At 34.6% G+C, this 14,498-nt stretch overlaps 1 protein-coding gene across 3 annotated transcripts in view; it reads right to left on the bottom strand.

The window, feature by feature from the left end:
- Nucleotides 1–14,498, bottom strand: part of LOC150108890 (E3 ubiquitin-protein ligase RNF123-like) — a 660,886-nt gene that overhangs the window by 476,462 nt on the left and 169,926 nt on the right. For all 3 annotated transcript variants that reach the window (XM_090410696.1, XM_090410708.1, XM_090410702.1), the window contains one exon: nt 8,773–8,840. In XM_090410696.1, coding sequence (XP_090266822.1) covers nt 8,773–8,840 — 68 coding nt within the window. The remainder of the gene's footprint in view (nt 1–8,772; nt 8,841–14,498) is intronic.

Here is a 14,498-nt window from a genome sequence, read left to right as displayed (position 1 = left end):
TTAATTTATACATAAATGATATAGGAAACGGCTTGTAGGGAGATATTCAGTTGTTTGCTGATGATGCAAAGTTGGGTAGCGCAATAAAAAATCAAGCCGATGTTGAGATTTTGCAGGATGATTTAAATAAGCTGTCAAAATGGGCAAAAGGTAATGGATGTCAGTTCAATGTGTAAAGTTATGGAAAAGTGTAAAGTTATGCATTTTGGGATTAAAAGATTACCAGCTGTATACTACATTGATGGAACAGTGCTCCAAGAGATTGATGAGGCTAGGGAGATGAAGTTCAAAGGACACATTGCTAAGATGTCCAAGATTGCACATAGGATTACTTGGCTATTTAAGAAAACACTAACATCCAGAGATAAAGAGGTTATTATTCCCCTTTATAAGGCATTGATACTTCCACATTTGGATTACTGTGCTCAAGCTGGTCAACTTTGGAGATGAGGAAGTTGTGGGGAGAGTTCAGAGGAGAGTGACAAAGTTGGTGAGTGAATGTAAAAAATGCTCCCTACATTGATAGATTGAGAGCTTGTGGATTGCAGAGGTTGGTTGATAGGCAGAGAAGAAGGGATATGATAGAAACATTTAAATTACTAAAAAGTTTTTATAAGATTGATGCAGGGGAATTATTTCAGCTGTGTGATAGTGATGGAAGAACAAGAGGTCATCCCAGGAAATTGAGGAAAAGTGTGGTTAGCAAGGGTATGAGAAGTAGATTTTTCGCCTGGAGTGTGGTGAATGAGTGGAATGCATTGCCTGACTCACTTGTGAGTTCTTCGTCTATAAATGAATTCAAGAAGAGATATGATAGATATTGTTTTGATAGTTTGAGTCTCCAGCGATGAGTCTACTGACTCCATGGAGATACCAGTAATAATAATAATCTTGGCATCAAACACAGTGTTTCTAACTTTTCCGCTCCCATTTTGTAAATATATTTTATTTATTATTCAATAAAATGCTACCAGCTGCATCATTGTAAAATCTTATATGTTCTTATATTTCCTTATATTATCATTCAATTAACTACGACAGTTTAAAGTAAATTTTTATTTAGGATATGTTTAGTTCACTAAGCTTCTCTATCTTAAATTTTGTTCCCCCATTTCTTCCTGCCCTTGCCCTTTGTTCCTACCGCACGTAAAGCAGAGACTAATTTTAGCTATCACAGGCTATACAATTGCAGTATATTCAATTTCTCACACTCTTCAGCCTGAACATATTTATTTAATTTATGACTGTGCCAGACAGGCAGAATAATAGAGAGTGAGAAATAAAGTGGAATAAAGGCAAAATCTAGTCAAAGTTTTCTTAACCATATAGCAAGTCACGGCAATATCTAATTAACACACACAGGTCCATATTTTTTTTTTTTTTAAGGTAGTGCATTGGCAATGATCAGATCAAGTTGTTGTTCAAACAAAACATTTTATTCTAACAAAAAAAATTGTGATCACAAACTAGACAAAATGTGGGGAACAACTGTTTCTTCCAGCATAGCTAACTCCAGAAACTACCACAATTAAAACATACACATTCTGCGTTCATGCAATCCTAACACACTTAGTATTATACAATACATACTAGACAAATAGTGTGGAATAACTGTTTTTCCCAGTATAGCTAACTTCCGAAATTTATCTTGTACAAACATAACATCTGCATTTATGCCACTCTACTCGGTATTTTACAAAACTTTAGCACAGACACTTTCTTAGCATACTTATGTACAATTTCTACATATCTACAATCCAGGAAACACTGATATGTGTTTACTCACAGTTCTTTTCCTTATAAACAGTCCTTTACCACAAATAAAAGTTTCCATCGGGACATCTCGAATCTTTGCCTTGATCTGGATACATCTTTAACTTGGACGTTTCTGTACTCTGTATACAGTAGCGGTTACTTTTGGCCTGAGTAGCAAACGATATCCTTCCTTCTTTCTTCTACAGCTGCCTGTTCACTACACTAGTAGGCATCTGGATTTTTGCAGGGATCGTGGTCAGCTACATGGTGAAATGCATTTGTTGGACGCGCCTTGGAAACTTCAGGGAGACTCACTGTCAACAAAGCTCCGATGATAATCCATCAGGGTCACGAGGTATGAACTACCCAACCTCCAGCCACAAGCTCCGAGCCATCGCCTCTTCTCTTACCATACAGTCGAAAAAGGAACTAAATGCCAGCCTGCTCCGAAGATTCCCCCCCCCCCTTTTCAGCCCCTTAAATATCTTTCTTGTTCTTTGTTCCTACTCCGAAGTATCCATGATTACCCTCCGGCGCAATGATGTCACTCAGACTCTTTCTTGTGGAAAGTCTTGTCTTTGTTTTAGTTGCTTAATTTGTTTTCAAGTTGTTGTGAATCTTTCTTTTATATTTTTTGCTGACTCACTAATCCCTTTCCTCTATTTTTAAACTTTCCTCTATTTTTAGGTTCTTCTTTTAGTAGCAGAAACTTTCCTTCCATTCTCTTCTGTTCTGAGCTTTCTCTTTCAAGGTTGTGAACCTGTCTCCATTCAGCATGTCATACAACATTGTTTTCCTTACTCTTCCTCAGGGTCTTTTTCCATCTATTTTTCCTTCGATGGCATCTCTGATGATTCCATTCCCTCTCAGAATATGTCTGATCCGGTTCCCCTTGCTTCTTTTTATCCTCCTTAACAAACTTCTTTCTTCTTCTACTCTTTTTAAGACCTCTTCATTAGTTATTTTATCTGTCCACTTGATTTTTTCCATCCTTCTCCAAATCCACATCTCAAAGCTTTCCAAAATCTTAATTTCTTCTTTCTTCAATGTCCAAGTTTCAGCTGCATTAGAGGGCAACACTCCACACATAACATTTTATTAGTCTTTTCTTTAGGTTTTTATTCATTTTACTTCTGAATAAATTCCATTTTCTATTAAAGGCATCTCTTTCCATTGCTATTCTTGCTTTTATGTCACTTTTACATCTTCCATCACTGCTAATAACACTTCCTAGATATTTAAATGTCTTTACTTGATTCAATTTTTCCCCATTTATTCTGATATCCATATTTGCCTCTTTCCTTGCTATTTTCATTACCTTTGTTTTTCTGATGTTAATTTTCATTCCATAATTGATACAGGATTCCAGTAATCTGTTCAAAAGGTGTTGTAGTCCTGTTTCAGTATTTGATAATAATGCCTTGTCATCTGCGTTGCAATTTATTCCTTCTTCCAAATTCTCCAGTGCTTCTTTAACCATTGCTTCAGAATACATGTCAAACAAAATTGGTGACAGAGAACAGCCTTGTCTTACTCCTCGTCCAATGATACCTGGTTCTGTTGTACCATATGTCTCTCACCATGGCAGTTTGTCCCATATATAGTGAAATAATTAGCCTTCTGTCTTTCAATCTATACCAATCTTTTCCATTACTTCCACCATCTTATCCCATTTTAGGAAGTCAAAAGCTTTTTCAAAATCTATATAACAGATATTAACTTCTTTATTCACTTCCAGATTTCTTTCACTTACTATTCTTAACAGTCCAATCGCATCTCTCGTTCCCCTACCCTTCCTGAACCAAACTGATTTTAAACCCTATAGTTACACAAATACATTTCACAAAATAGTTAATTTACATTCAAAGAAAATGTATACATCATATTTTCTATATTATTTTGGTTTGACACCCCCTTGTAAAATCGAGCTCGACAAATTAATTAAATTAACTTATTGTGCGAGATTTTACGATATAACAATACAGCCTTAGATTAGTTCTACTTGGGTATCCTTGAGTGATAATATCAAGTTCCTTTCTAGTATCTTGATTTTTAATATGATACTATCATGTGCTCACACCATAATTATTCTAAAAATTCTCATATTGATAGTTTTGGCTAAGTTTGGCTCAGTTTGGCTAAGTTTTCCTTGTTCTATGAAGGTTTATTCAAATATCCCATCATAGCTGTGTTAATTCTGTTGTGTATTTCCCATATTAAATATACTCTTCACTAAAACACGTTTCAGTCTAAATAGCCTGCTCTATAGGTTCTCGACTGAGAATGCAAGTAATATTTTCTAGGAAGAATCCTACCTATTTTTAGTTTGCCTTTATTGCTGATGTTTATTCCAAATTTAAAACAGTTGTACAATCTTATTTAAAGAAGCCAAAAGACGTAGAGAATTTATTTAGGAGTAAAACAGTTTAATATGTCCAATTTTAGTGGGTTTATTCACCTTTCTTTAATCCACTTCCCGACATAATGGTCTATCACAAGAGAGGAAGAAAAACTGAAGAGAGAATTAAATACTCTACTCCAATTACTTGTTTGCACAACAGATCTTCAAAGAAACTTGTACAAAAATGACTATTCTCTACTCCTGATCCAGAGCAATATCCCGACATTGACTACAGCAATTCTGTTTCCATCCCTTACATTGGTATACTTTCTCTCAGGATTGCTAGTCTTCTGAAATCTCATGACATAAGAGTGGCTTTCAAGCCAATGTGATTCTTCTATTTATTTCTTTATCTTGTTTTCCCTTGAAACTAGTAATTGACTAAGGCAAATATAATCCTCCACAATTTCAATAGCATTATCAGCTAATTTTAGTTTGATTTGGTTCGAATTTATCAATTTTGTTGTATTCATGGAATCTTTAAACTTTCTTTCCTGCTTTCTTTGTCAAGGTCATTTAGCATTGATATGTCTGATATGTCTAATGACCTTTGTCAAGGTCATTAGACATATCAAACAAGCTGTAGAAGGTTTAAGCTGAAACCCCCCTAGAGCTTGTTTGATATGTCTCTTAGTTTTGTTTTTTAAAATACCAGTTCCTTTCCAGTTATGACGGTATTTACTTCATGAGCACCTGAAGAAGTCTAGTTTTAGATGAAACTAGTCGTGCAAATAAAGTTTTTTATTTTAACCTCGGTTCAAGTCATTCAATATTATAAAATATGTTATCAAACCAAGTAAATCTTCCATTGAACACACACATATCCTTGTTATATTCTCATGATTTTCTTCAATAATATTTGTTCACAACTCCAATTTGGATAAAACCCAGCTTACTTTTTCCCAAGTTTCTCGTCCACAATTTTTTTAGCCTAAGTAATATATAATTATGTAAGCATAATTGCATACAGAATAAAGAAATTTCTATGTAATTCTCACATTGTTTTATTTCCCTTTCTATGACCTACTCCAGTTATGATATGGCAATTTAACTTTCTGACCATGGCATGCAGTCAAGGTAAAACGTTTTATATCTCCAAATCTGAGTATTGTTGGTTGAATATCATCTACTACTGGGAACAAATGCTACATTCACTACATGAAATCCAATAAGAAAAGCCTTGAGAAACACAGAATCCTTTGGACAAAGACATATTCATAGGTGCCATTTTTCATTTGAACAATAATACTATAATTCAAGGAAGATTCTGATATTCTGTTACATCATCAAAATAATGTAATAATTAATCAGAATAACTGTATATTTTTATTGAAAGTTTGAGGAACTTATTCTTAACTGTAAAGAATGGGATATATATTCTTTTTTTTCCTAAACAAAACTATCATAGTAATGTTCTATTATCATTCTAGCTTGTGACCCACACTTTGATGTGAAATCCATTGGTATTAGTTCTATCTTTTGATCTCATCATTGATGACTATCTGTTATTTCTGGATTGAAATATCTACTGTATTTTGATAATTACCTATTATTGCTAAGCTATTCTTTGGTTACACATATTCGCATTATTAATCTAAAACACAATGTTTCACTAAAAACATGAGATATTCACTTATCCTGCTTAACACTAAATGATCATTTTTTATTTCAATTTCTAGTATACCCTTATATCATAATCCAGTTTGAAGTCATCACTATCAAGAATAGCACAGTAAATAAGACTTTTCTCTTGTGTATTCTCATCACATGAATTTATACACATTGTGTTGAAGCTTGTTGTTTGTAATGATTAGCCATGTATTGAACAGAAATACAGCAGGTACTTACTATCTTTGCTCTCTCTAGTTTCCCAAAGAATTTCTATATGATGGGCATTCATTTCTTATATTATAAAATACTGTTTAGGCTACTTGTGTACAGAGGCTGTTGACTTCACATCACTTGCCTTAGTATCTCATAATTCAGAGCACACTTCCTTTCAGACATGAGGGTTAAGTGAGGCAACTGATATGGTCAACAGCGTCTATTATACAAGTAGCCTTATATAACAAACAAGAATACTGTAATCCCTCGATTAATGCACCCCCGATTAGTGTGTCATTTTTTTTCGATACCCAAATTCAATTAGTGCACCTCTAAAATTCGATTAGTGCGTCTATATACATCTTAAAAATAAATGTTACAGATTTTAAAAATTTTCTATCTATACATTTTTATGGCTAACTATTTTAAATAATCACTCACCAGAATGAAATATTTAGTTACCAATTTAAAACATTTTGCAAAGTTATTTTTAATGGCATACTATACTACTTCCATGTACACTATGTATACTATATTCCAAATTTTTACTGCCAAATACAACTTCTCTCATACAACCTATGGACCAGGGGATTATCGCAACCTTTAAGGCATACTACCTGAGAAGAACATTTAAACAGGCAATAGAAGCAACATCAGGTGAGAATTCTATGACATTAGTAGAATTCTGGAAGAAATTTAATGTTAAATCAGCTATTGAAAATATCATCAATCTTGGAATGAAATTACTGCTAGCAATATGTGAGTCGTTTGGAAGCACATTCTTCCACATTGTGCAATAAATTTTGGAAGCTTTTCAAACGAAATGGATGATGTTGTTGAGGAAATTGCCAGGAAATTGCAAGGAAATTTTCAATCTCATCAAAACCCAGGCATGAACTGGGTTTTGATGAGATTGAAAATGATAATATCCAAGAGTTAATTAAATCTCATTCTGAAGAATTGAGAGATTCCGAACTTTAGATGCACAGCAGGAAGATCCCGAAGAATATGAAGAAAATTTAACCACTGATAGTCAGCCAAAAGAGATTTCACAGAAACAATTTGAACATTTTTTTGCACAATCGAAGTTTTTAAGCAGCAATGCTTAGACCCTGATGAAGAGAGAGGCAGTAAAATTTGCAGAAGAGGCAATAGGGCCATACTGTCGGTTGTATGAAAAAAAAAGAAACAAAATGCTTGCCCAACTATGTTAGCTCAATGCTTTGGTAAGAAGTAGAATAATAAAATTTATATTCTGAATATGTTTTATTGTCTTTCAGCTTCATGGTTTTCCTTTAACTAGGCCCTGAGACATACCTTAATTCTTTTATAAAAAAATTAAGGTTCAAAAATGAAATTTGAGGAACAAATTATACTTTTCCCCATAGGTTATTACATTCGATTAGAGCATTTTCGATTAATGCACCTGTTTTAAAGAGCGCATTAATCGAGGGATTGCTGTATGTTTCTCCACAGTGCAATTGGAAGAATGATGGGACATTGTGCCCTTTGATTAAAAAAGGACTGTGTCTGATTCTCATTATGATGAGAGGAATCTTTATAAAGGGTTTTTTCACTTAAAATGATTTTGTTGATTGTTATATGGAAATACCAGGGTTTCCTTCCCAAAAAAACTCATGTTTTTTAATCCTGCATATAAGAAAAAATACCATCAATGGGAGATAGATTGCACAGTGTATAGGCGGTACATTATGTGGTTGTAGAATACCTTCTGGTGATGAGTCTTTTGACTCCTGGGAGGTGTTATGTATATATAAGCTTCCCTCTCTGACTCAAAAAATTCCTGTACCTACAGAGACACCTCCATAGATGATAGGCATAAATAAGTTTAATTATATAGTTCCTGATATTGAAATCTGCCCATATCATTAACCGATACTGCTTGCTATTCAAGAAGTTCATCTTAATGTTTAGTGAATATAGCTACTCCTTCCTTTCCCTTATCAGTATTGCCAGAATATAACATCTTAGTTATTATTGAGTAACATATAATTAATGTTGCTCAATAAATCAACAGAGTACTTCTTTCTGCTGGCTCCACTCTACTTTTCACTGATACATATGTTGATGGTGCCAATCTTCAATTCTGCCTGCTGAGTTTGTTTCCTGCTAAAAAAACAAGGGGGGGGGGGTCTTGTTTAACTAGTGCCACTCCCAACTGAAATATTTTATTTGTAGTTGAAGCCAATACATAAAATTTGGTCAGTTAAGTCCCAAGGTACCAGTCCTTCCTTGATTTCATTCAGTCCAGAGTGGATATTCCCACTTCATGCTCGATAGATATTAAGCTACTCTGTACCACTTGTACTTGCAGAATTCAGACGTAAATAACCACCATCTACAATATCTTCTAACCAATTTTTGTCAAAGTTGTTTGTGCCCACCTGATGCTCTGAAATGAACATTTTTTTATATATGCATATCAATCCTACAAGCAAAGTTGCAAGACCTACAGAAAATCAGTGCTGTGTGTAAGAACATACCTGAATAACTAACTGAAGTGATCATTTTTCATTTTCTTATTAAATCACACTATGCCAGCTAGCTATCAACGACCACTTCATCACTTATACTTTCAGACAGATTTTGTCAAAACATTAATTTTGCAAAAATTGTTTCAGCCACTTGATAAACTAAATTAGTCAAAATAAAGTATTCAGCGAACAACTAAATTTATTCTCCAGACAGGCAATAAAAAGTCTTCCAAGAATTTTTTAAAATATTTTTCCTTTTTTATCTTCCTTTATCATTTATAATACTAATAACTTTACCTGTAAAAGTGTACTGCTCCTCTTTCTAAATCTATTGCACAGCCAATAACATCTCCTGTTAGCCAAGCCTGAAAAGTTTTATTAAAAGCTTTAACATAAATCAACAACTAAATGGAAAAAACTTCAAAACAAATTTCAAAAATTAAACACTCTATTTTACTGGATTTTTTTAAAAAAAAGGTCACTGCTTTGCACTGTGACATTAATATTGATATTTGCATTCTTTTATATGGATTAAAGATAATTTATATTAATACTGTATGTGTGTGTGTGCATCTAAGGAGGATGGCAAGTAATCCATGTAATACATGTGTTTGGTCATACTGAAAAAAGTGACTGGTTATTATATAGCTCACCTACTAAGCTCACTAAGAAGAACTCTCTCCACTCTTGCACATCTAATGTTAATGCCATTTTTCATCTGTAAAGAAAAACATTTTTACCACTAGTCCCAGAATTTGACACCTTGATGTTTTTGATACCTTGTATATCATTGATATATAAGTTAAATAACAGTGATTCCATAACAGAATCCTGTGGTGCCCCACTCACCACCTTCCTCTTAATCAAATGATTTAGCAAAATCCAGACAAATCACAGTATATGCTACTTCTAAAGCATGACCTCTGCTTAAGAAACCCATGCTACTGTCATGAAAGATTTCCATTCTCATCAATCCAGGCTTACATTCTGTCTCTAATTTGTCATCAATCCAGGCTTATATTCTGTCTCTATTCTGTCCCATTCTTCAGACAAGCATCTCAAATCCTCTTGTAACACCACCACATCAGAACGTTGTTCCATTCTTCACTTTAACCACTACATTTGACATACACACTGGCCTATAGTTTTGATACTACTGACTTGAATTCTCCCTTATGCAGTGGCACTATTTTTCCTTTTTTCCACTCTTCTGGGACTATTCCCATTGCCAGACTTCTGCTAACAACCAAGTCAAGAGCACTGCCAGCTCTTTTATACATTTCCATAGTATATGCAATGATATCCCATCCCATCACAGTCTTATTAACAACATCAAGGTTACTTAATATTCTACACACTTCCCATTCTTGAAGTGTCAATCTTCTGTCCTCCTTCCTATTGTTATCCAACATTACTCTTACTCTCTTACACGAAATACACCAATGATATACTCAGTGAATATTTCCACTATATCTTCAACAGATGCGACATGTTCCATCGCCAGCAAAAGTCAGTCTTCCATATTCACGGTTTCTCCTACTTAACTTTAGTATTCTCTAGGGTTTGCTTTACTGCTAATCTCTTTTCATTATGCCAATTTCTCATTCCTTACTATATTTGTCATCTTCCTAGGCTGCACCTTATTCTCTTCATGTTGCTAAGTGATACCTTGTTCTTCATATCTAATCCCTAACCTCTTCGTTTTCAGAAACTCCTGCATAATTTCAAAATTCATTTTACTTCTACTTTATTTATCCTCCAAACCTTAGGAATACAATCTGACAATGCCATAAGTAACTGATTCTAGACAAAGTCCTAGATACTGCTAATTTTTCTCTCCTTCAATTGATTAAACAATTGCACATCATATATTTCCTTCATTTATCACAGATCCCTGTTCTAATTCCACACAAATCACAGGTACTTGCCTAGCCTCTCCCTATGTCAAAACCACCATCACTTTCACCAACTGGTGACATCATGTTGACATCCTCTATTATTGCGATATAAGACAATAATATTAAGTCTAACACCCAAGTCTCTCATGTTGCTTTAACTATATGCTGCATAAAATAGTTGTCCCTAAGTAGCTCAAGGAATTCGATATTATTTACAAATGATATTTCCTGCTTCTAGTCATGCTGCCATAGTTCAAGTCATCCATTATAATCACCATCCTATTGCTTACTAATCTCATCTGTCTGAACATTTCTGAATCATCTCCCACTGCATTCTCTGGTCTTTAGCAACATCCAACTAATTATCCAAAATTTGTGTGCTTACTTCAACCTCGCACAACTTACTCTTACAATGCAATACAATACTCAACTTACTCTTAAGAGAAAATTGACTAATATCTCCTGAACTATTGATCAAATTTGGAATAAAATGCTTTCAACACAACTCCCATAAATATGATTTTTCCTTTTCATTTTAATATCATTTTTAAAGTTAGAGATGAGCATACATGCATATTTAATAAAATTAGATCTGCTTGTTAGAGCTACATCAGAACATTTTTCAATCAGATATGCAAAAGACAAGCTGAAATTCATGCTAAAATTCGAGTATAAAAGTTTGCACATTGAGATGAGTCTATTATATATATATATATATGATTAAGTTTACATTATTATTAACTTCATATCTTGCCAAGCAGGCCAAAGAAAATCCAAAATAGTTCTTTCATTACATGGGAAGTAAGAGGAAGAATGGCTATGGAAGATTAACCTTAACAAATGATGGTCAGGAAGAGACAGAATTGGATAAAATAGTTGAAATACTGAATGACCACTTTGCAAGTGTATATCATACTAGTAAGTTTACTGCTTTAAACTATGTGACAGACACTAATGTGGAAAAGAAGTGGATGAATTGGAGTTCTTAGGATATTGCAGAATCTCAATGTAAATACAGCTGTGGGATTAGTGGGATATTATTATTCTTCTTTTTCTTCTTCTTATTATTAAGACAGACTTCCAGGGAGTTAGGGACTCATTGGGGAAGGCCACATACTATACACACTTATTCTTGAATTCATTCACGCTGCTTGCACTCACAACATCCAATGGCAATTTATTCCAGTTAGGCACAACCCTATGAAAGAAAAACATGGCCCTAACCCCCTTCTTACCAGCATTCATTCTCAGCTTCCAAGGTTGCTCTCTTGTCCTTTCCCCACCCTCCATAAATTGAAAAATTCCAACTGAAATTTTGTATGACCCTTTCAGAAGTTTGTAAGTCTCAATCAAATCACTCCTCTTTCTCCTGTTTGCTAGTGTCTGCAGTCTACAAATTCTCAATCTGTCTTCATAATCAGTATTCCATAATCCTGATTTCATTAATACTCTCTAAAATATATCAGAATCACAACAGAAACCAGGAGACCAGACCTGTGCACAACAGTCCAAGTGAGATCTTATCAAGGCTTTGTGAAGAGACAAAATGATATCCTTATGTTCCTTATCTTTACATGTGAATATTCATTTCAGTATTGCAATAATCATGTAGCAAAGATTGCAAATGCAATCTTTGCTACATGGCCCCTGAACTTCAATTTCCTATCTACTAACATTCCAAGATCCCTTAGCCTCATTAGTTTTTTCTACTCCCACCAATATAATATGACATTGGATATCTAATCACGGCAGAGTAAATGACTTTACATTTACTGACATTGAACTGACATCCATTTTCCCATGCCCACAATTCCAGCCTATTCAAATCATTCTGCAAGTACTGCATATCAGCAGCATTCCTTATTACCGCACCTATCTTTAGATCATCAGCTAATAGCTGTATGTTGCTTGTCAAATTCTTTGCAATATCATTAATGTATAGACTGAATAACAGTGGACCAAGCACTGATCCTTGAGGTAAACAATTGGTTACCTTAAATCTTTCAGACTCAACATCCCCCATATATACCACTTTTTGATATCTGTTTGTCTGTCTGTCAGTCATCCTCATATTCATGCTACTCTACAATCCAAACTCATATTCTCCAATTTATGCAACTGTCTACCATACTGTATTCTATCAAAAACCTTAGTAAAATCCAAAATTATCATGGTATATCCATTCCCTTTGTCTAGTTCAATGGCAATATTTTTATAGAATGTAAGCAAGTTATTAAAACATGACCTTCACTTAGTAAACCCATGTTGCTCATTGCAAAGTAGAGATTCACTGTCAACCCATTTCTGAATGCAAGCCCTAACCAATTTTTCCAAAATCTTCACCACCACTCCTGAGATACTAATTGGTTGATAGTGGATACATCGGTCTTTGCACCACCCTTGTGCAATGGAATTACCATACATTCTTTCCATTCCAACAGAATTCTTTCCTGTTCTAAGACTCATATTAAACAGTCTGGTCAAAGGAATAGCCAGTTCAGCTGAACACTCTTTTAGCACATATGCTGATATCCCATCAGTCCCTAATGCTGAATTCTTATTCAGTTTGTGAAACAGCTCTAATATCTCGTCCTCATAGACCCGAGTTTCTTCATCCACTGACGAGGTAGCAGTGAGCTCAATGTCGCACACATCAGGTTTGATAGCTTATAACAAAATGGGCACTCATTAGTTGAACAACCTCTTCTGCAACTGTAACCCTCATGCCATCTGCATTTAGAAGAGTTATTCTTTCATATTGATTCTTTCTTTTACTTGCAGCATATCAATAAAATTCTTGTGGGTTGTCTTTAGCATGCAGAGCAAGTTTCTTTTCATACTCAGACTTTGCTTTCCATACAATAGTTGTGACTATTCTAGCCTGCTGCTTATAACTTTCATAATGCACATCATCCTTATGCATTCATTCCACATCATCCTTTTCTTATGAATCTCTTGCCTAATAAGATTACACATCCATTTGACTCCTATCCTATTTATTCTTTGAACTCTCGGGACACACTCTGATATCACATCATTTAAGTATTGTTTAAATGCTTCCCATGCACTGTCAATATTCTTCCCATCCATCAACCAATCCTATTTAACTGAACTTATTATACTCTGCAGTTGGTCATAATTTCCTGCTTTGTAGTTCATCATGTAACCTTTTTTGAATGGAACATCCAAAAAGTCACTTAGTCACTTCCCAAGTGAATACCACATGATCACTGTCACCAACCAGAGGCAGAATAGTTACATCTTTAACTGAAATGCCCTTTCACACTATAATCAAATCTAACACTCTTTGACCTCGAGTTTCTTCTGTCACATGCTGCTTGAGGGGGTTGTCCCAAAACAGTTCAATAAATGTATTTTCATTTTTCTCATGAGATTCAACTGCAACCCAATCAATAATTGGATAATTAAAGTCTCCCATTATGATTACTCTTTTCGCACTTTTGTCTATTTGGTGATGCATTTCTTCATCACTAGCAACCGATCCACCAGTTCTGTAACAACACTCCACCATGTAATTGATCTTCTTAGATTCCACTTCACACCAGATGGGTTCAAACTCACTGCCAATGAAATACTGTTAGTAGTAGTACTACTACAATCATAGGTCTCAACTCCAACTGGATTCAAGTCATCTGATATCATTAGCAGCATGTCCCCTCCTTTCCTATCCTCTCTATTCTTCCTAAAAATAGTGTACCTTTACACTGAATACCTGTTAGTATGTCTGATTCTGATAGCCAGGTCTCACTAATGCCTACAATCTGAGGTCCCAACATATCAACTAAGGCAACAAACTCTACCCCTTTGTTTCTGATACTCCTAGCATTCATGTACAGACATAATAATCAATCTACCTGCATGTTCTTTTGTATACTCTTGTCTGCAGTCTGCATGACAGACAAGATCTCTATTCTTCTCTAGTGCCTTATACATTAGACATCTTTGCATACGTTTCATGGGGTCTGAACCGGACGAACACTAAGTCGAAATCGTTCTCTCCTCATCAACATTTCCACGACAAAGCCCATTTCTGTCATTAACACAGTAATATAACATTGTCACTTTTATACTCACATTATCACCATTCCTCCCTTTATAATTTAG

The sequence above is a fragment of the Typopeltis vanoorti genome, chromosome 2 (assembly GCF_054136105.1).
Source record: "Typopeltis vanoorti isolate ZY-2024b chromosome 2, IOZ_Tvanoo_1.0, whole genome shotgun sequence".
Taxonomy (NCBI): Eukaryota; Metazoa; Arthropoda; class Arachnida; order Uropygi; family Thelyphonidae; genus Typopeltis; species Typopeltis vanoorti.
This window is presented reverse-complemented; position numbering and strand designations above follow the sequence as displayed.